Genomic DNA, 23,776 nt, shown 5'->3' on the forward strand with positions numbered 1-23,776 from the left:
GGGTGCTTTGCAAGAATTGCATTATTTCATATAAGTTAATTCATTGAAATTAATTCATTGAATATATATAATTTTAACTTTATAAGTAATGAAAATAACTAATAAAGAAGTTGAACAGCTAGTACAGCTGAAAAAAAAAGAAGGAAAAAGAAAAAGCCATCAAACTGCCAAAGCATACCTATCAGGGCTGGCATTGACACTATAAATATGCAAGCCACAGATACACAAAACAGGCACCACCAAATATGCTTTTTGTCATTTTGTCCCCTATATACTCCATGGTTTGAAATATTTTGTCTACAAAACTGCATTAACTTGGCAATACAGTTGATCCTTGAATAATGAGGGGGTTAGGGGAACCAACCTCTGCATAGTCGAAAATCTGTGTATAACTTCTGAGTCCCCCAAATCTTAACTACTAATAGCCTATGTTGACCAGAAGCCTTACTGATAGCATCAACAGTCAAGTAACATGTATTTTGTGTGTTTTATGTATCATTTACTGTATTCTTACAATAAAGTAAATAGAGAAAGGAAAGTGTTATTAAGAAAATCATAAGGAAGAGAAAATATATTTACTATACATTAAGTGGAAGTGGATCATCATAAAGGTTTTCATCTTTGTCATCTTCAAGTTGAGTAGGCTGAGGAGAGGGAGGAAGAGGAAGGGGGAAATTTGTTGTCTCAGGGTAGCAAGGAGACAGAAGAAAATCTACTTATAAGTAGACCTGCCCATTTCAAACCCATGTTATTCAAGGGTCAACTGTAATTATTTTGTTTTTCCTGTTTATTCACCCAATCAGAGATTCTGCTTAGTAAGGCATACCAATATCGCTTCACTGAGTTGATATAATTACCCTCTTCAGTGTGTCTCTTCTTATTGTGCCATAACCAGGTGCTGTGACCTCATGCCTGGTTTTCTTAGCTCTTGTGAAGATACTTTTGTGTGTGGATAGTTGTTCAAATGGATGTTTCTGGGGGACGAGGGAGACAATCACTAGAGAGCCCCATTCTGCCATCTTGCTCCACCTTCCGGCTGACTTGATATAATTAAAGTTAAAGAATTTGACTTTTTTGGCAATCTGCATAATCTTATTAAAGCTAAATATTTCATTTCTACTAGGCTTTTTATATATGTGTGTATCTACATATACATTTATAAATATATATGCATATGTTATACCACTTAATATACTGAAATATGCATGATAATATAATATAGCCTTTAAATATATTGAAAAATATATTCTTATGGATCTCCTTTCTTACCATACCATCTCTCTGGGACAGGAGACTGCTGATTGAATTCAACCCTCTCTTTTCACAGAGGAGCATGTCATGTCCCAGAGCGATTATTGCACTGTCCAAGATCAAACAAGCCATTGAAGATTGAATTTTCTGTTGTCCATATAACACTTCTACAACAAACCCCACCTGTTTGCTATGGTCTCTAAATAAGCACCTATATTAAGAGCAAGGGACTCACAGAAAATTATTCTAGTGAAATAATTATCTTTCAGGTCACCTCTTGTCTCTGCTGCCCCAGACACTTTCGGGCATAAGTACTTGTTCTATAACATAGCTTTCTTTATATTTATGCCTACCTCCATTTTACCGTTGCATTATAACAATAGTATTGTGCAGTAGTAATAATGCATTTTACCATTGCATGATAACAATAGTATTATGGTCTGCCTCTCCCTCTATTAATAGTTCCTACAAGTGCAAGAGCTATGTCTTTCTGATCTACTTTTCCTTGGCACCTACTGTACCTAGTTTCCTAAGGGTTGATTTAGGGTGGATGAGATAAGATTGATCTGGCGCAATGTTTTGTTTTCTTATGCTTAAATACCTTCTGTATGCCAGTAATTGCCAAATTCATAACCAAGGACTGGCTTATCCCCTGTACTCTATACTCAGACTACCTACTTGACATCAACTTAGGTATCTCATCATTCCAAACTTAAAATATCCAATCAAGTGCCTGATTAAATATATCTAAGTATATTTCTTACTATCCCAGCAAATAACACTAGAGCCGCTGCTCTTTTTCCTTCGCATGCCGATCCATGTGTTTGTTCTAAAAATCCTACCTGCAAAATATTTCCTAGCTGGGTGCACTGGCTCACGCCTGTAATCCCAGCACTTTGGGAGGCTGAGGCAGGTGGATCACCTGAGGTCAGGAGTTCGAGACCAGCCTGGCCAACATGGTGAGACCCCATCTCTACTAAAAATACAAAACTGGCTGGGCATGGTGGTGCATGCCTGTAATCCCAGCTACTTGGGGGGCTGAGGCTGGAGAATTGCTTGAACCCAGGAGGCGGAGGTTGCAGTGAGCTGAGATTGCACCACTGCACTCCAGTCTGGGTGACAAGAGCAAAACTCTGTCTCAAAAAAAAAAAAAAATTCCCGAAACTGTTTATTTTTCCTTCAGTCTCACAGCTACCGCCCTAGCCAATACATCATTCTTCTTTCTTGAATTGTATTAGCCTCCGGATTAATTTCTGCTTCTATTCTTGTTCCTATGCAATTTCTTCTCCGCAGAGCTACCAGTGTGGTCTTACGAAAACTATTATATATTAGATCACATCCCTCTTCTTCTGAAAACCTTGTAATGGCTTGTCATCACACTTGGAAAGACATCCAAGATCATTCTCTAATCTACATAGCCCAGCATTGTCTGGCTTGGAATCTCATCTCATGCCACCTTTTCCCTCGGTCACTGAGTCTCTGTCACTGCCTTCCTTTGTTTGTCACTGGCCTTCTTTGTTTCTTTAGACATAGCAAGCTAGTTCTTGCTTTTGGGTCTTCCCATGGGTTGCTTTTTCTGCCTCAAGTCCTCTTCCGCCAAATCTCTGCCTGCTTGCCTTCTTCTTGTCCTTAATTTTCAGCTGAAACATCACTTACTTCAAGAGCTCCCTTTTGACCATACAATTAAATTAGTTTCTTAGCCACTATTTTATTAATTAATTATTAAATTTTTGTTTGAGAATTTTCTGGTTAATGTATTTGTGTGCTTTTCAACGTGTTTACTTCCTAATTCTCACTAATATGTGAAGTCTGACTTGTTCAAAGCTTTGTTACATGCTTAGACCATGACTGGCCCATAGGCGGTGCTTAGTGTTGGGTGCTTAATGATGTTAAATTCATTTGCCTGCCTTTAACATCCACAAGTGCAAGGAGAACAAATTCTTGTGCTCAGAATTTGCCTGATAAAGATTTGTCATCTAGGGTCAAGGACCTCATCTTTTTTCCATTTGGGGGCACCTATTTATTATTGCTTCTGTGGAGGTTGATATGTTAATGTATAGTAACCTTTTGAACCCAGCAGTTCTGTCCTTTGAGCTCTACCATTGATTTTCCTCATCTCTGTGCCTGAAGAGCCAGAATGATTCCTTTTGACCCACTGTCCTGACAGTTTGCAGTGATACTCACTGTGCAAGTGGGAGCCATTGCCCTTCAGCTATCAGAAGGCTGGCCCTGCCCCAGAAGTGCAGGCAAGGAGCTTTGTACAGCAGGTGTTTGTGTCTGTGCACAAAATGGCATCCCTTCTTCCAGAGTTAGCCCATGGTCTTGGGAGGGTGGGAACTCAGCTCCTTCTGGATCAGATTCACTTACCCCACCAGGAAGCACTGGCTGAGAGGGTGGGAGAAACTACAAAACAATGTTTCTATTAAGTCTTAGAGATTAGAGATGGAAACCAGAAAGAGGAAGAAAGGAAGAGAGGGAAACAGAAGGGTCTCAGAAAAAAAAATCAGCTCACTCTTACATTTTACCCCTCTGCCAAGGGACTCTAAAACCCTTTTTCCCAATTATCTATTTGTTAAGTGTAGTTCCACACTGGCTGAGTATCCATCAGGCACTGTGAGAGCCCAGCTGTTTCCCAAAGTAATTTTAGATGCCCATGAGGCCACTCAGGGGTACACAGTCACTTATTCCTTAAATGAGTATTTACCGCACCAATGAATAACCTGCTCTGATTAATAGTTACAGCAGTGACGTCACTCTTGGTCCAGGCTCATCTCTTAGTGCAGAAGATCCCAGGACGAGCAGGACATAGACAAGGTCTGACAAGCCCAGAGACATTCTACAACCCCAAACTGGAATCTTGCCTTTACTAACCAGGCAGGACCCTGAAAAGAAGCCAGTACCTTGGATCATTTTCATTATCTAAAGCTTTCATGTAGCACAGGGGCCACCAAGTCTCTGAAGTTGTCCCCAGTCCCATACCACATTAACCGTATCACACTCTTTCTTCACTCCTCAACAGAGAGGCTGAGGAAAAAATAATTCAGAGTGGCTCCATAATGATGGCTCCCTTCTGCCCTTTGAGCAGAGCATCTTTCTTTCCCCATCCTGATTTTCTGAGAGTGAGGAAGAAAGCTATTTTTTGACTCTATCAGTCTCTACAGTCTCTTTCAGTGCCCAAGTCAGCCAACACTCTTACAAGAAACTTCATTATAGGAGCCACATGGCAAAAAATAAATATCTATAGCTATAGAAATAGATAGATACAGATATAGATATCAATATAGATATAAATAGATATATCTATGTATATAAGACTTTCTGGAGTTGCTTTAGTTTTTTAGGCCACAAAGACTTAAAAGAAGAAAATTGCTACTTTTGTGCCCTAAATGATGTTCTTAAGGTCTGAAAAGGTAAGGAGCTTCCCAGAGAGCATTATCTATTTACCAACCAGGAGCAGGCTTTTTGCAATGCCATTAAGGATTGACTTACGGGTGACAGTGCCCACCAAGCCCGTGATAATTCAGTAACCACATCCCTTGACGGAGATCTAGGAAAGGATGACATTTTTAAAAAATCTCCTCTAGGAATAATTCTGTTATAATGGGTTTCTAGAGATTTAGGGAGAAACTAACTGGATATTCACTGTTGATGGCTATATATTTAGATCACATTAGAAAAAATAATGTTCATCCATGTTTTATAGAAATAGATCTGGATAATTTTGCAGATGAACTGAAACACATGTTAAAAGTTGAAACATGAGGACAAGAAATGGCAGCAGATCAATAGTGAGGTAAAGGGCCCAGCAGCTGATCGCCTCCAGGGGGGCTCAAATTCACCTTTAGCATCATTGCTAGCAGAAATCTGTACTTTATTTTTCCTCTTTAGTTTTTATGTTATCTTTATCATCTTTTTCTTTCATCTCCTGACCACTTCCCACCAAACATATATCCTTTATTTTTCCTTTCTTTTTACCTTTACTATGTGTTTGCCTTTATCTATCACCCTTGTCTCATGGCTGCTGGTTCCACTGATGGCACCTAAGACTGAAGGGGTTACCAATGCCAGCTCCACAGAGAAGGGAGCAGATAATTTGGAGGTGATGTTAGTGGCTGGATTTCATGGAATGCCTACTTTGTGCCTGGCCTTGTTAGAGATGCTTGTCATGTATGCTTGCATTTCATCCTCTCAGTTGTCCTAAGAACTCAGTCTAATATTATGCAACACCCTAGTTCAATTCGAGAATAAAAGCAGTTTTGTTTTGTTGTATTTTGTTTCTGAAAAACTCTGCCTCCAAAAGTTCTAGAGAAAAAGCCCCCAAGAAATGCCAACTGGAAGATGGAAGTGGGAGGTCTGACCAACAGGTTAGAGATAAGAAAGTTGCAACAACTGGGTAAATCTCTGAAACCACAAGCAGATTTCTATGACCGGTCTGTTTTATTTGCACGTTTGTGCTCTTGGGGGAAAACGTGACTTTACCAACCATGTTAATGGGGGAAAAGTTCTAACCCTTCAATAATTTCAAGAAAACCAGAATATGATTTAGGTCAAAAAAGAGTACTTGATTTTGCAACACCAAATACCCCTTTTGAGGTTTCCCAAAAATGCTGTGGCAATCCCACAAAGAACTCTCTCCATATTTTTACCACAGAAACAATTGTGCTAATTCAGCATGCACTGTGATTTAGACCACTTTGGGAGGTGCTTTAAGGAAGATATCAAAGAAATGAATACCTGCACTCTTATAATATCTTAAAAATGCAATACAGAATATACCAAATTTCCATGTAAAATGCTAAATAAAATAAAATGCATTGATTATAATGTGTTTCAGAAGTGTAGAAAAACAAATGGAATCATTGGACTTAACTAGGTTTAGTAGGTCAAAGATTTAGAGTATCTACTATTAGATACTTATTCAAATAAGTACATGGGCTTATTAATAAATTATTATTAGGGACCGAAACGAGGAATGCAAAAAGTAGTTGGAGATCCTAAATGTCAGAATGATTTGCCTGAGGGTTTAGACTTTCCTTCCCTTAGGGATATTACACGGGAACCTAGCCTTTCTATCACTCTGCAACACCTTTGAAAAGAAGGAGCTATATAAGGGTGATGTGGAATTTATAGGTTTACATTGCCCTAGTAGAACTATAAATACACATGACTAGGTAACCAGATTTACCACGTGGAAATAGAAGAGATGTCTGATCCACCAGACACAAGTCTGTCTTCAGCTTCATCTCTGCATCTACTACCCCAGGACAGAAATCAGCCTAGGGCCAGACTTGAATATCTGTTGTCCATGAAGAAAGTGACCCAAGTCATTTCCTCAACACTCGGAAACATTTAAAACTCTTTTTTTTTTTCTTTTCCATTTCTGGCCAAGCTGTTTAGAAAGCACAGATGCAGCTGGCACTGTGATATTGTAAGCAGCCTTGCTAAATGGCTCCAAAAGGAAAATAACTGTCCAATGTCTTGGGTAGATCTGTGAGCGCCATTCACCAATGTCACATCATCATTCTCTGGTTCTTCAGACCCAAGAATCGAGATCAGAGGCAGTGGAGTTGCTGCTGCAATTTTGTTTACATACCAAAGTAAAGACTACTCTGATAACCCTCCATTGCTAGCCCCTTTTCATAAGAAATAAAGTCACCTTAGTGGTTTAGCATCTGATTTGAAGAAACCACCCCATTACTGAAGGGAGATCAGCTATTCATTTAATTTTTTTAAAATGTTCATGTGAACCACATGCAACATGTTCTTCCTCTCTGGTCACAATGAGAGATGAAGACTTTTTTCAGCACTTTTTTTGATAAAGGTTGTGGCAAAGATCTAAAATCCACCCTGCTGGTCACAGTCATGACCCTGCTGGCAGTGAAGATGTGACTTTGGCTTGAGAAATACAAGGTGTAATTCTGCCATGAAGAACAGCTATAGAAAAAGGTGCTGGGGTGTTGTAATTATTCTTTCTTTTCTTCAGTTCATCAGACTTAAATGTTTAGCAGCCAGATATGATGATAGGCTGTAAATCAAGCAGAGTTTCTACTGCTTTATACAATATCCCAACCACACGGGCAGTACAGCAGAGTGCTAAGAAGGTGTGCTTATCACCCTTCTAAAGCCTGATAGTATCTGCACCTTGAACAAATTACTTTCATAGGAGATCATGATAATGCCTACCTTTTGGGGGATTCTTGTCAGGATTCAATAAGGAATTGCATATGAAATGCTTAGTGCTGTATCTGGTACATAACCATTCAAAGGAAGTGCTTGGGCTCAGGTCTGTGGGAATCTGAAGCTTCTGTTTTCTGGATCATGCTTCATTATTAGCAAAATTAGAAAATAATCTGCTATTGACTGAATGTGTCCCTTCAAAATTCATATGTGTTGATACCCTAACTCCCAGTGTGATGGTATTTGGAGGCAGGACCTATGGGAAGTAATATGGATGTAATGGTAGAGCCCTCATAATTGGATTAGCACCTTTATAGAAAGAGACACCAGAGAGCTTGCTTTCTCTCCCTGTCCCCACCATGTAAGGATACAGCAGGAAGGCAACCGCCTGGTAGCCAGGAAGAGGGCCTTCACCAGAATCTGACCATGCTGGTGCCCCAACCTCAAACATCCAGCCTCTGGAACTGTGAGAAATGAACTTTTGTTGTCGAAGCCATCCAGGCTATGGCACTTTGTTATAGCAGCCCAAGCTGACTTAACATGTGATCTAATGGAAATGGTCTATCTCTGAAGTCCCTTTAAACTCTCACATTATGTGATTCCTCTTTCTTTGCTTTGTTGTAATAAAACACTTTTCTTAAGCTCCCAGTTTGCTAGGAACACGGTAACAACTCACCTGAGGAAAGTAGTAAGAATGTTCTTGAAGTCTGACAATCATTAGAGCTAAGCCTTTAAAAATTCTATCAAATAAAAAATAATCAGCAAAAACATAATTAACCACCCATGTTTTCCTAGCTATAAACAAATTCTATACTATATAATTTCTATTTTTTAAAGTGTGAAGTAGAAATTTCTAAGACATTGTTTTAGTTGTCAAGACATAAAATAAGAATGAAAAAAATTGGTTATCATTTTTTAATATTTATTTATTTATTTATTTAGAGACAGAGTCTTGCTCTGTCGCCCAGGCTGGAGTACAGTGGGCTATCTTGGCTCACTGCAACCTCCACCTCCCGGGTTCAAGCAATTGTCCTGCCTCAGCCTCCCGAGTAGCTGGGACTGCAGGCATGCACAACCATGCCCGGCTAATTTTTATATTTTTAGTAGAGATGGGGTTTCACCATGTTACCCAGGCTGGTCTTGAACTCCTGACCTCAGGTGATCCACCTGCCTCGGCCTCCCAAAGTGCTGGGATTACAAGTGTGAGCCACCATGCATAGCCTGTCATTTTTAATAACAAAAACTAATTTGGATCTATTGCATCTATATTTATATTACAGCACTATAGTTCACCGTGCTTTATAGTTAGTTGTATATGTGTCTGTCTCTCCACCAAACTTGTAAACAATTTTAAGGGAAGGGGGCATGTTTTTGTATATCAAGCACTTAGTGTAGGGCAGGCACAATTCACCACTCAATAAATGCATGTTAAATGAATTAATGAATGAATTAAGGGTGCAGCACTGAGATTTTAAGTTACGAAGTATGGTTCAACGGCCTCTGCAATCCAAACTAAAAGACAGGCCAGAGCATCAAAGGCAGATAACCAAAATGGATAAGAGGTCCTGCTTGTTTAAATAGAAGAGTCAGCTTAAAGGTGGGGCACAAAGACTTCATGAAAAAACATGGAATTTTATTTGAATTAGACAAATGGAAAAATCTTTCCCAAGAAGAAGGACCACGTGAGCAGTAACATAATATATTTGTTTCCTATTGCTGTTATAACAAATCACCACAAATTTAGAGGCTTAAAACAACACAACTTCATTATCTTACAGTTCTGGAGGTAAAGTCAAGGTGTCTACGGGTCTGTATTTCTTTCTGGAGGCTCTAAGGGATAATCTGTTTTCCTGCCTTTTTTATCTTTGAGAGTCTCCTCCCATTCCTTGGCCCAAGGCCCCTTTCCATCTTCAAAGTCACCAATGACCAGCTAGCTGAATCTTTCTCACATCACATCACTCTGACACTGAATCTTCTGCCTCCCTCCTCCACATTTAAGGACACTTGTGAAATTATTTTGGTCTCATCCAGATAATCCAGATATTCTCTGTATTTTAATGATGGCTGATTAGCAACCTTAACTTCATCTACTACCTTAACCTCCTTTGCCATGTAACCTAACATATTCACAGGTTCCCGAGGACTAGGATGTGGGCACTTTGGAAGGCCATTATTCTGCCTACCATACATAATGTCAGATGCATCTGACATGTTTGCACAACAATATGACTTCCACAGAAATTTTGCATATTCAGTGTAAGTTTGAATGTGTTTACAGGACTAGGTGAGTGGGAGCCTATTTTTGAAAGTGCAGAATGCCCAAGAAAGGGATTTGAACTATTTTTATAAGTAATAATTATATTTGCATCAAATTAGTATTAATATTGCCGTTACTTTTCATGTTACATATTTGAAAATGACATGATTACAAATTATGTTCAATCCAGAATATCATAACTTTTAAAGGTAAATAAGACTTAACTGAAGTTTTCAATGATTAACGAGAGACTTGAAACACACAATTTATTTTTTTATTTTATTTTATTATTATACTTTAGGTTTTAGGGTACATGTGCACAATGTGCAGGTTTGTTACATATGTATCCATGTGCCATGTTGATTTCCTGCACCCATTAACTCGTCATTTAGCGTTAGGTATATCTCCTAATGCTGTCCCTCCCCCCTACCCCCAACCCATAACAGTCCCCGGAGTGTGATGTTCCCCTTCCTGTGTCCATGAGTTCTCATTGTTCAATTCCCACCTATGAGTGAGAACATGCGGTGTTTGGTTTTTGGTCCTTGCGATAGTTTACTGAGAATGATGTTTTCCAGTTTCATCCATGTCCCTACAAAGGACATGAACTCATCATTTTTATGGGTGCATAATATTCCATGGTGTATATGTGCCACATTTTCTTAATCCAGTCTATCCTTGTTGGACATTTGTGTTGGTTCCAAGTCTTTGCTATTGTGAATAGTGCCGCAATAAAAATACGTGTGCATGCGTCTTTATAGCAGCATGATTTATAGTCCTTTGGGTATATACCCAGTAATGGGATGGCTGGGTCAAATGGTATTTCTAGTTCTAGATCCCTGAGGAATCACCACACTGACTTCCACAATGGTTGAACTAGTTTACAGTCCCACCAACAGTGTAAAAGTGTTCCTATTTCTCCACATCCTCTCCAGCACCTGTTGTTTCCTGACTTTTTAATGATGGCCATTCTAACTGGTGTGAGATGGTATCTCATTGTGGTTTTGATTTGCATTTCTCTGATGGCCAGTGATGATGAGCATTTTTGCATGTGTTTTTTGGCTGCAATTCAGTTTTCCCAGCACCCTTTATTAAATAGGGAATCCTTTCCCCATTTCTTGTTTTTGTCAGGTTTGTCAAAGATCAGATAGTTGTAGATATGTGGCATTATTTCTGAGGGCTCTGTTCTGTTCCATTGATCTGTGTCTCTGTTGTGGTACCAGTACCATGCTGTTTTGGTTACTGTAGCCTTGTAGTATAGTTCGAAGTCAGGTAGCATGATGCCTCCAGCTTTGTTCTTTTGGCTTAGGATTGACTTGGCAATGCAGGCTCTTTTTTGGTTCCATATGAACTTTAAAGTAGTTTTTTCCAATTCTGTGAAGAAAGTCATTGGTAGCTTGATGGAGATGGCATTGAATCTATAAATTACCTTGGGCAGTCTGGCCATTTTCACGACATTGATTCTTCCAACCCATGAGCATGGAATGTTCTTCCATTTGTTTGTATCCTCTTTGATTTCACTGAGCAGTGGTTTGTAGTTCTCCTTGAAGAGGTCCTTCACATCCCTTGTAAGTTGGATTGCTAGGTATTTTATTCTCTTTGAAGCAATTGTGAATGGGAGTTCACTCATTGTTTGGCTCTCTGTTTGTCTGTGATTGGTGTACAAGAATGCTTATGATTTTTGTACATTGATTTTGTATCCTGAGACTTTGCTGAAGTTGCTAATCAGCTTAAGGAGATTTTGGGCTGAGACAATGGGGTTTTCTAAATATACAATCATATCATCTGCAAACAGGGACAACTTGACTTCCTCTTTTCCTAATTGAATACCCTTTATTTCCTTCTCCTGCCTGATTGCCCTGGTCAGAACTTCCAGCACTATGTTGAATAGGAGTGGTGAGAGAGGGCATCCCTGTCTTGTGCCAGTTTTCAAAGGGAATGCTTTCAGTTTTTGCCCATTCAGTATGATATTGGCTGTGGGTTTGTCATAGATAGCTCTTATTGAGATACGTCCCATCAATACCTAATTTATTGAGAGTTTTTAGCATGAAGAGTTGTTGAATTTTGTCAAAGGCCTTTTCTGCATCTATTGAGACAATCATGTGGTTTTTGTGTTTGGTTCTGTTTATATGCTGGATTACATTTATTGATTTGCGTATGTTGAACCAGCCTTGCATCCCAGGGATGAAGCCCACTTGATCATGGTGGATAAGCTTTTTGATGTGCTGCTGGATTCGGTTTGCCAGTATTTTATTGAGGATTTTTGCCTCAATGTTCATCTAGGATATTGGTCTGAAATTCTCTTTTTTGGTTATGTCTCTGCCAGGCTTTGGTATCAGGACGATGCTGGCCTCATAAAATGGAAACACACAGTTTAATAGTAGCCTCATCAATTGCCTCCTCAAAGTTTGAAACCAGGAAAAAAAAAGTAATAACAGCATTTAAAAGGCATTTATTAAAAGCCCAGTTATCTGTGGCTTGAAGTTGACCCTTGATATTCTAATTGAGACACACAAACATAAAATCAGCAAAGTATATGAACATATGCAAGTCAGAGGTGGGTGTATTTTACCTTGCACCTAAGTGGACAAAAGAATGTTGATGTCAAATGCAAAGATGTCTCAGAAAACATGGAATACAAGAAATCTTATCAGCAGACCACAAAATAGGTCCAGGAAGATCACGGAGGACAAAGAGTAGATAGACCCAGAGGTCCAAATAAGCAAATAGAGCAGGATCAGTTAGTATCCATATCCTATAAATAGAAAGATATGCAATCATTTTAAAGTAATTTTCAAAATAGAAGGAGAAAAATGTAGTTAAAATTTCAATGTGGGGTGAAAAAAAATTACCAAAGTGAAATTCTTAGAGAATCTTTTGATAATAAAGATCTTATACACATGTCAAAGTTGTCAAATATTCTAGAGTGCTGGGCTTTTTTTCCTTGATTATGGTGCAATAATTCTTCTAGCAACACTGACTATCAAACAAAAAGGGTTCAGTAGGAATCCCTGTACTATACCATGCAAAGAACGTGTTGTATACATACTATATGTTAAATGACCACCCCTTTAATTTTCACTCTAAATTCTCCTGCCATTACTGGGGAAAACAACTCCTAAAATTACCAGAAATAATAAAACATTCTGTATGCTAGTTTTTAATGCAATATCTTCCAACTTTCTTATTATTTAGTTACTCCCCTGGATTATGTATATCAGGAAATATCGGTGTTCATAACCATAGCAAAGCACTTAGCCTTAGAAAGAATCAGGAAAGACAATGGAAAAAATAATACAGTGAACTGTGTTTCCAATTACCAGCAGATGCTTTCATTTATTCTAAGCGTTCTTATTTAGTTAACTGTACAAATTTTTAATCATATAAATCTGGTAATGTTCTAGACCCATGCTCTTAGTTACCCTGGTCTTCTAGCTGATTTCACATGTCTCTTGCTTCTGGCATCATTTTCCCATGAATACTGTGCCTAGGGCGCATGAATTCCAGCTGAAACCTGTTAAAGAATGCAACCTATGGCAAAGTTTACTTGATTCAACTTTTATGTTATGTGTGTGTGTGTGCATGTGTTGTGTGTGTGTGTGTGTGTGTGCGTGTGTTGTGTGTGTATGTTTCGCTGAGACTGACATTGCTGTAGATTTATCTGAATCAGCACCACCATTGGCCACTGGCTACAGCACCATGAATGCCTGCTTCCCTTTTTTTCCATCTTTATTTCTTTGAGGAATCATCTGGTCACCATTCACTCATGCCTGGAATATCACAGTGGGAAAGATTACCAGGCTTCATGGAAAGACCACTTTACATAAATCTTTAATAAACCAAATGAAAGAGCAGGTCTTGCTGAAAGTATCCCTGATGATGGAGATCAAAGACTCAGAGCCTTGCCTGTATTCCAACCATTCTGAAAATAGCAGGAGGGGTGCAACAAAATGCTGGAAAGAAGGAGTCATGGAGCAACTGGCCTAACTAAATTGCATTTGACATTTGATGAGAAAAGACTGTCAAAAATAGTATTTGTTTATGAAATTCTTTAAGATTCCATCACATATATTTATTGCATGGGCTTATAGTTGATAGTCAATCTTATCTTTAAAGTTAACCCATAAGGGGAAAAAAAAGAATAAAACAAAATTGACAAGCTATGGTTCAATGTCCCTGGATACAGCCTTTGTTCTTACCTAGCAGTTCTGGTTGCTTCTTTCCACTGAGAGTATTTGGCCTGCGCCAGCATGATTGTTTTTAGAAGTCCTAATAGGTATATCTGAAAAGACTGGGATGGTTGCTGCATTTTCTTTCATAAATAACTAATATGGAACAGGCATAAAATCCTTGCCACGTCGTTATACTCTAGCCTTGCTATTCAGAGTGTGGTCACGACCAACAACGTTGACATCCCCAGGAAACCTGTTAGAAATGTAGAGTCTCAGGTCCCGACCAGAATTCTGGAATCAGAAATCTGCATTGTAATGGGATCTCCAGGTTATTCAAATGCACATGAATATTTGAGAAGCCTTGATCTAGAATAGCCTCTAGGAGATACCATTTGGCATAGCTGTTCTATGTAATTCATAATTACCAGGAGGTAATGAGTGAAAGAGAGGAAATAAAAATTAAGTGGAAGAGGCAGCAGGATCACACGCAATACACGTGGAACAGTTGAAATCTCCTTCTTCCAAATTGACTTTGGATTACATAAATATGAATGTCAAGGACAAAAAGAAATCTTGTTAGAAGGCTTGATTCCTCATCATTTTCTCACTTTCCTTTTGTTATGTCATTTATATAAAAAATATTTCTGTATCTTATTAGTGGTCTAGTTTATTTTTATTAGATTAAGAGGAAAGAACACTCACTCAGGCATTTTCCAGCAGTTTTTTGAGAATGTCTGGATAATCTCTCCTCCAGTCTCCTTGAGATCTTCTTAACCTGGTCAAATTCTTGAGAGCATTCAAAATTTATGCATCTCACTTATTTAAAAAAATTAACATATTTCAGACTTTGTAGGGGCCACTTTTTAAACATCACACTTGATTCTACACACTACATTTCTTTTAAGCACACTTACAAATTAAACAGAGATCAGTTAGGAGCAATCAAAGTTATAAAAATGTTTGAGAAATAAAGACTCCAAACAAAACATTGAGGCCCTCGTCAGTTTGTCTAGGGAAATGAGGCCAGTAGGGGGCCTGAAGACACATGTTCACTACCACAGCATATGACACAAAGCTGCACAGCTCACGAACATCAAACACATTTTGTGTTTAGTTACTTTGGACTAAAAACAAAATTCCCTATTAAGAGAACCTATACAGCATTAACTAGAGCACTACATAATACATGATAAATATCATGCCAGATGAGACCCTGTGACATGAGAATCACATGAGAATCACATGAGACATGATTCCTGGGCTTTTATCATAACCTCCAAAATGCACTTACAAAGATTATTTATCTTATGAGCCACATACGTTGTTCTGTATCTGTCTATTCTCATTTGTACTTTCACCAGGCCTACCTTAAGGACCTTGCGACCATCAAATCTCCTACTATCTTCTGCCACAGGTCACTCCCCAATACCCTATATCCAACAGCCCTGCCTTTGATTTCCTTTACTCCTGCATTCTCACTGGGGAACCCAAATTTCCGAAGTGAGACCTACTTCAAGGGTGGAAGGGCTTGACTTTGCAGCTTTCTAACAGATCCCAGGAAAGGATAGCCAAAATTTGTTTTTAATGAACTTGTCAACTGTGATATCATATAGCTTAAAAATAACGATATTAAATTTTTATAGCACATTACAGTTTAAAAATAACTGACATTCTAGTCTTATTTAATCCTTTCAAGGTCCCAGTGTGATGGATAAAATGTTTATTGCCATCATACCCATTTATAGATAAGGCTCCAAATTTGGGGCAAAGCTCAGTGGTGAGTATAGATCAAAACCCAGTTTTTGTAACTCTCAGATAAGTAGTCTTAGAGAGTTACTTTAGAGATTTCCTTGTTGTAGCTGTTTTCTAAGAAGTTGACACACTTGAATGTGAAATTCTGAAAAGTGTACTCTACCACCACTATGATCTTTCACAATCAGAAATAAGTCCTGAAATCCTAGAAAGGCTATAGTCAGAGGGTGCCGGGGCACACACCGAAGTATCAGATGTTCAGTAGTGGGACAGAATAGGAGGCTGTATTCATCAGCAGGCAGGAGCTGAGTAGAGAAAATCAAGTCTTCCTGCCATGTTGTTCTCAACCTTTTGTCTCACTGGACCCGTTTTTGTTGGGAAATTCACAGAGACAGTAAACTTAGCATTAGTTAAGATCTTTAATAGCTAGCAGGATAGAGTGTGATGTTAGCTGAAATTCTAGTTTCTCTCTTAAAACATACAAAAATAAATGAATAAGTAAAGGAGGGAGAGGTCACTCACACTGAAAACTAGAGATTAAGGCACAAGAGGCCGGGCAGGTCCCCAGTACCTGAAAAAGGACCCAAAGGCTGGGACAGAAGGTCTTCCCTTCTGCTGTTGCTCCCACAGTTAATATTCATTTGCAGAGTGAACAAGAGAATGATTGGGTATGGTTTAGACACTCCTCCTACTTCGCCCCACCTGTCTTTCCTCATCTCGCCCCACACGCTCTCCCCCTTTGCCCCATGACGATGGAAATATGTGCTGCTTTGTAGGGTCGGTCTGTAGACTAAATCATTTTTCCTACTTGCTGGCACTATTTCTTGAGATTAGCTAAGGCCAGAGTTATCACATTTCTATGTCTCCTAAATTGTTTGCAGTTCTTCTACTTAGACTGTATAGAACCAAGTTGAAAGATCTGTTTTTACTTCCCTGCTCATTTTGAATTTTTTTTTTTTGAATTGCATTTGTAAAAGCAGAGTGGTCTTGTGTGTGCGTGTGTGCGTGCATGTGTGTTTACACATCCATACTTGAACTGATGGAAAGTTCAGGACAAAATAAATAAACTCCCTCCATAGTTTGCATTTTTTTCTAAAACACAGGCCACAGATATGGGTCAATAAGGGTATAAAACAATTCCAAAATATCTGAGTGAGAAAATTTTTATTAAACTTTTTGTTTTGTAAGAATCTATTAATAGATTCAAAGTGAAAGAAAATGACAAGGGATATATGTTTCTAAGTTTCCATTTTTTTTAAAGGTACATTCTCTAGAATTTTTAGAAATATTTAACATTATAAATGCCTTATTTTACAAATCATGTATAATAAATGCTTATCTGCCTAGTGACTGGAGCACCCATAGTCTACGAGATTTTTACATAGCCCTCAGAACACCAAAAATTCTTCAACATAATCCAGGTTCTAAATCAACTATATTTTTGACACTTTCCTTGGTTGTATACTTTAGTATTGGGGTTATCAATTCTTTTATAGCTTCAACCGCACAGCACAGTCTTTTTATTTTTAGTTTTTGGAAGAAGGAGCCAATGCAATGGCTAGTTTTTATTGAAAAGAAGAAACTTTATAGCACATTTTGAGTAACTTAGTGCAGGGTCTCAGTAGGCCAGCTGGTGGGGCAATTTGTAATAGTTTCCAGTCAGGGCATCACTGGGGCTCACCTTTGTCCAGCCAAAACCAGATGATGGCCCTATTCTCTTCACAGATGCTGCCCACTGCTGGTGAAGGAGAGGGGCTAAATTAAGGTCCTCTTTGGTACCTGAAGCTGCCTTTGGGGGTAGTATATTATATGGGTCCAGTCCCTTCCGTGCAGCCATCATGACGTCCCTCTCCAACCCAATCACCTGCTCGTTGTCAGTAAGAACATCACCTCCAGATGCCTTGGAGTGTACTTCAACCACCCCTCTGGGACCCTGGGCCCTCAGGGCCTGCACAGCTGGCACCCCAGCTCCTCAAAGTAACCTTGAAGCCATGAAGCCATCATACCCTCAACAAGTAGCAGTACTTCCAGGAACAGCAAAGTCTTTTTGATACAATTAGGTGTCCATTGTCCATTGGAACAAGCTGTTTTGACTTTGTTAGTTCTCATTATTTTGGGTTGATTCACAATGCCTGAAAAAGAACTTGGTTATTTTGAAAGTCTGTCTTAAAATGTCCTGTCTGCAGCCCATTAATTACTGATATTAACATGTGTAAGATTCCTCACAGGTTACCTAGATGGGTCTTCTCTGTTCCATGATTCCTTTGATCACATAACAACCCCACCCTTTCCCCACCCTCAGTGATCCAAACTTCTGGCTGCAGATACCATATCAAGGTGAATGATGTCCACTGAGTAGTGAAAATTATAGGTTTACAGGCATGCTCTTCTAAAGTAACTATCTGAAAAACAAAAGAGATCCCAGTCTGTGAGATACTAGCTACAAAATGTAACAAAACCACCTTTCAGATAATTCACATGGTATAGAGGTTTTAGTCCAACAAGTACTAGCCTCGCATCAGTTTGTCCCAATCTCTTGAACCTGCAGTTGAGCCAAAAATTTCTGAGCCAAGCTTTCTCGCAAGATTTCCTGTACTTCCTGTTTCTATGTGAGCCAGAAATACCATGAGAACGACCTTTCTTGTGGTATTTTTGCCCTTCTACTCCAGGATGAAAATAATACCATATTGGGGGAACTTTTTTTAAATTGTGCAAATATTTCCAATTTTCAAACCTTCAAATGAAGTAGGTTCCTCCTTGGGAATGAAAATGTGAAATGGTGATTGCTTGGCCCTGACTCATCTCCACTAGGAAGTATTCGTGCTCAGTGATCCAACATTTTGTAATTTCTCTAAGATATTTTTACAAGGAACTAGATAAAACAGTACAGAGGATACAATGGAAATGTATATCCTTGGATTTTTTTTAAAAAGTCATTCTTGAAGAAATGAACAATGAAGTGTTGTGTTCTTAGTACATTAGTGTATGTGATATATTATATCATATATTTGTTTTCTTTGTTCTTAACCCCTTTGTTCCAAGGGTCAGGATATCCTGATGCTAAGTACTATTGCAAAATAACTGAACAAAAATAAAAATAGTCAAACACTTAGGAAACTCTTCAGCTGCTATGTCAAGGAAGTTTGTGACTGAAGAGTGAGTTTAAGACATTATTCAGGAAATATTATAATAAAGCAAAACAGTCTACCTGTAATTATTAAATAAAATCATCTCAATCCTAGAGAGTCTTGATGCCCCCAGCCTAATGGAAGGGTAAGATAAGGACTGTCAAAGTGGTGGAAGTGTTGAATTGATGCTTAAATCCTTTCATCTCTTATCAGTGAGGGAATAAGGAAGGGCACATCTTTCTAATCAAGTAGACCACTGATTATTCCCTAATTGTGTTGTATGTATATCTGGTTGTTATAGAAAGAGCTGCTAGATCAATATAAATTCAATAAAAGCAGTGTCTTCAATGTCTTTATTATTGTTTTATACCCTCTTGACCCTTCTTTACCTGTTAGGAAGGAGAGTAGGTTTGCCAGTATACTTTTCCATCCAGAAAAAAGAAAATTCACTTAATCCAGTATGGAAAACTAAACTTATTAACCATGGATTTAGAGAAATAATAAAACAACAATAAAATTACAGTTGTCTTTGCTGGTTTCAACTTTAAAAAAAGAAAATGAGGTGGGAGTAATGAAAATAAAACACACTTTACAATGATCTTTCTCCTCTTCCCCAAGTTTCCTCCTCTCTCCCATGAAGAAATATCAAATAATTGTGTGATAAACCAGCCTTGAAAGGAATGTAGAGCAGAAGCAACAGATTATACATCAGCAAAATGGCATGCCAAGCAAAATAAAGCACTTTGCAATGTGGAGATGTGAAGAGGAGAGGAAGATGGGATTGTTACAATGTTCTCCAAGAAAACAGGGGCTATTCACTTGAATGTACAAGTTCAAATTGTTCCTACAAACCCAATTTGCTGGCAAAAGTGCCAAATACAATACTACCCCACTTTCGTTTCTGTCCAAGGCCTTTCACATAAGCTACAGGGGGCATCGCCTTTTGTTGAATTGGTTCTTACTTTCAGGGTTAGCGCCTCCATCTCTGAGACTAGGAACAAGAGGCATGGCCCACGGTTGAGGTTGCCCTCAATTCACCCACTCTCAGGTCGGGGACACAGTAGTCAGTGGCCCACATAATAAGTCAACAGCACTCTCTCTCCAGAAGGTGAATCGTTAACATTCTTTTCTTTCTTTCACTGCCATTTATGTCCCCTGTGAACATCCTTTAAAATGATTGTTCCTTTGAAAATGGGTTTTGAACGAGCCTGAGCCACATATCCAGGCTATGCAGGCCACTGCCCGTATGCATGAGGATCTTGATGCTTCCCGAATTCGCATCTTTTGGAGTTAACTGTGGAATGTGATTCAATGTTATTTCCCTTCCAGCTGAAGGGCAGCTGAGGTTATGAAGGGATTTGACTAATAGGTCATAACCCAGATAGGTTTGCTGAGAACCAAATGACACAAGGGGGAGGGATGTGGAGAAGGAGCGAGAGTGATCAAACTGAGGCACTGAGGATCAACCAAGCCCATCCCAGCACTGGTCTTGGTGACTGGGCAAGGTGCCCCCCAACCCCCATCACGCCCTCCGGGGAGAAGCAGCTGCAGATTGGTTCTGCAGACGCTCAGCTTCCTCTGTTTTTTTGAGAACTCCTTGGGGCTTGCAGGGCCTGAGCCTGTACCACAGGGGGGACTCCTCTCCTGACACCTCCAGATAACTGGCCTCCAGCAAGGGGGGAACCCCTCTGTGAGGTTAGCAAAGGGGAAGCCCCGCTTCTTTGCCTGAAGTCCTTAAGAGCTAAGCCGACAAAGAGCTAAGAGTCAACAAACTTTGACAAGCACCAAAAGAGAACTGAGAACAAATAAATCAGAAGAAAGAAGAGGAAAAGCAAATGCTAGAACCTCGATGGCTTTTTTTTTTTTTCTCTCCCTGCTGTCGTTCCAGCTGTAGCCTGGGATTAATTAAGTGCTGTGAACTCAGTGCCAGAGAGAGGAGGGGAAAAAAAATGCATTCTATCTCTAAGGAAGGAGTACAGTAACAGTTTCTCACCAGTGAGAAACCTAGGGAAGTGAATCGCTCTCATCGGCAGTGTTTGTGGAGGGCCTGAAGAGACAGGGAGGTTGTGCCAGGCTGGAGGAGGCTTGTCTTTCCAAAGCTGGAGAGGATCTTACGAGGGTTCGCTTTTCCCTGCCTGGGAAGAATTTCCCCTGTGGTAGCAGCAGCAGCAGCAACAGAAACAGCAGCAGCAGCAACAGCAGCAGCAGCACCACCACCACCACTACCTCCTCTTCTGGGGCACAAGACAGAATGCCTGTGCTAGAGCGCTATTTCCACCCAGCAGAGCTAGGCAGGAGGTGGACAGGCCCAGAAGCTGTGCTGCCCTCCTCCCCGGGAAGCCGGCCGGGGTGCCAGCAGGGGCCGCTGCCCTGGGACTTGCCAGAGATGATCAGAATGGTAAAGCTGGTTTGGAAATCCAAAAGTGAGCTGCAGGCGACCAAACAGAGAGGCATTCTGGACAATGAAGATGCTCTCCGCAGCTTTCCAGGTAAATTGACCATGGGGTGTAATAGGTCACAGGACCAAGTCTGATAACTAACTCCCCTTCTTTGGAGAGTCCAAGCCATAGGAAGATGAACTGTGTAGCATCAGGTCCGAGGGCTGTGACTTCCAAATGTCTGCTCTATGATAGAAATGCATCTTGAAATTAAGAGTGATTTAGTAGGAGGAGCATTTGACTGGAAATCAAGAAACTTGGGTCCCGGACTCAGCTTGACAAATGCTTGCCCTTTGGGCTTGCACAAGCCAAATTTCCTGAGTTTCAGTCCCCACCGAGGAGGGGGTGGAATTGGATGCTCTTTAATGGCCATCCTGACTCTAACATTTCTTGTCAACAAGTTAGAGATATCCCTAGGAGAATATTCTCCTCGGGTTGCTTTTTATCATTCTTTATGTAAAGTAAAATACATTTTCCAATTTTTAACTATGCCATTTACAGCATGTATTATGTTCCCAGCACTGAGTTTGGCATGCAAGCTTTTTATGTCCTGGGCAAGTTGGTAAACTTTCTTGACTTGGTTTCCCCTTTGGCAAATGTCAGTAATACAAACACCTTTATTGATATCAACTCACTCACAAATGTGGAAATAATGATTCCCAGGGACTTTGTCTTGTCATAAGAATGTGCTGTGTTTGGGACGGTTGTGGAGAACTTCACTGTGTTTCTGACAGTGGATACAACCACCACCAAGACACCCAGCATGCCTGGGAAGGATCCCAGGGGGCTTCGTAAACTAAGAAAGCCACAGCTGACTACAGGGCACTCTCTTTCTTTGAGGAATATGTTGCTAGATATTTGGAAAGTGGTGGGTTCACTTCAGAAGAAAGAACATGAGTGTGTGTTTATGCATCTGAAGTCTTGGCTAGCCCTATGCAGTGGAATCCTGGCATGCCATTGGCGGTGAGGGATGGGGTAGATGGAAAAGATACATCAAAAATTACCTCTCCCTTTCTCATGGAAACAGAGTAGGAAACAAAAATCTGGCTAGTTTTGATTTTAATGATTTATGCCAGGAACTCGTTTTAAGTTATGACTTAATAATCTGTAAAAAATATTATCAAGAAGTTAAAACTCTGGGAAAAGAAAAGATTTAAAAGGGAGAAAAAAACAAGGTTGATCTCCAGTAAACAATGAGTCCTTGAGTACGTAGGATAGTGAGGGAAACGAATAAAACTGAGGTTTATGTGGCAATTGGGAGAAGGATGCCCAGGGAGATGGGTCTTGGTCAGATGAAATGAGGTAACGCTAAACCAGTATTGCATGTGAATAGGGTAAGAAAAATGGAAAAACCCACCTGGGCAGAAAATTTTACTCTGACACTTCAACTCTTAGCACTTTAGGTTTGTTTCAGTCAATTAAATGATTAAAATTCATATTACAAACTGCACCCTTTGAGAAAACTATCTAATGCAATAGTTGTTAGCATGTCTGTGGAGATAGGTGTACATTATTATTTATATTCTATATTAGTGAGCATCTAATTCCTGAAAAAGCAATACTCTGGAGAGAAAGCAGAACTCCTGTAGCTTCTTATTACTTAAAAGGCACACCGTTCTGGACATGATGAAGCAGGGTTTGTTGAGTCTTACTATACCTCTCTACCACTGCCTCACATTCAGTGGAAACTGTCTCTGAAGCCACTTGGATTCGCAGGGAAGCTGCACCTTGGTCTGCTGTTGAGCTTGCCTGCCTGTGTGGAGACAGGCTCTATAACACCTTTCCAAAGGATGTGTGTTTGCCTCCTGTTCTTCCTCCTGTGCCTCCTCACTCTCAGGGAGATGAGGGCTCATCCTTACTGCAATGGGCATAAAACTTTATCATCATCATCCATCTATGCAGCAGAAGGTCATAGGATGCAACCCCAAAGATGAGTGGCTTCACTTTCCAAACTGTCTCCTACCTTCTTCCTCACTCATCCTATCCCTGATGCTGCATTTCCTCCGAGCATCAGGTGTCTTCAGCTGCATCATTCTCACCACAGCAGAACAACAATGGGGCCCTCAGGAACACTTAAAGACTATTTCAAAACTTCTAGCATTTTTTTGTTTGTTTTTAGAAAGTGGTGATTTAAGGCCGGGCGCGGTGGCTCACGCCTGTAATCCCAGCACTTCGGGAGGCCGAGGCGGGCGGATCACGAGGTCAGGAGATCGAGACCACAGTGAAACCCCGTCTCTACTAAAAATACAAAAAATTAGCCGGGCGTGGTCGCAGGCGCCTGTAGTCCCAGCTACTCGGGAGGCTGAGGCAGGAGAATGGCGTGAACCCGGGAGGCGGAGCTTACAGTGAGCCGAGATAGCGCCACTGCACTCCAGCCTGGGCGACAGAGCAAGACTCCGTCTCAAAAAAAAAAAAAGAAAAAAAAAAGAAAGTGGTGATTTAAGCTGTTTTCAGTTAATGCACAGAGGCAGAGGTTTATGAAAGACAGCTCTTCAAAAAAACACCAAGACACATGGTGCTCTCACGCTGTCTCTCTCTGTCATTTCATCCTTGCCTCAGTCTCCTCAATTTATACTTTCATAATCCTTTTAAGCAACTGACTGT

The 23,776-nt window shown here is 39.9% G+C and overlaps 1 protein-coding gene across 2 annotated transcripts in view; it reads left to right on the plus strand.

Annotated features, from left to right (window-relative positions):
* The window catches only part of PDE7B (phosphodiesterase 7B), a 344,587-nt gene that overhangs the window by 164,555 nt on the left and 156,256 nt on the right, over positions 1–23,776 (plus strand). The window contains exon 1 of one of the 2 annotated variants that reach the window (XM_032159674.2): positions 20,825–21,223. The exons of the other annotated variant lie outside the window; for it this stretch is intronic. Within the exon in view, the coding sequence (XP_032015565.1) occupies positions 20,986–21,223 (238 nt within the window). The 5' untranslated portion in view covers positions 20,825–20,985. Of the gene's footprint in view, positions 1–20,824; positions 21,224–23,776 lie in introns of those variants that run through there. 2 annotated transcript variants of the gene reach the window in all.

Source organism: Hylobates moloch, unplaced genomic scaffold (assembly GCF_009828535.3).
Source record: "Hylobates moloch isolate HMO894 unplaced genomic scaffold, HMol_V3 SCAFFOLD_2, whole genome shotgun sequence".
NCBI lineage: Eukaryota > Metazoa > Chordata > Mammalia > Primates > Hylobatidae > Hylobates > Hylobates moloch.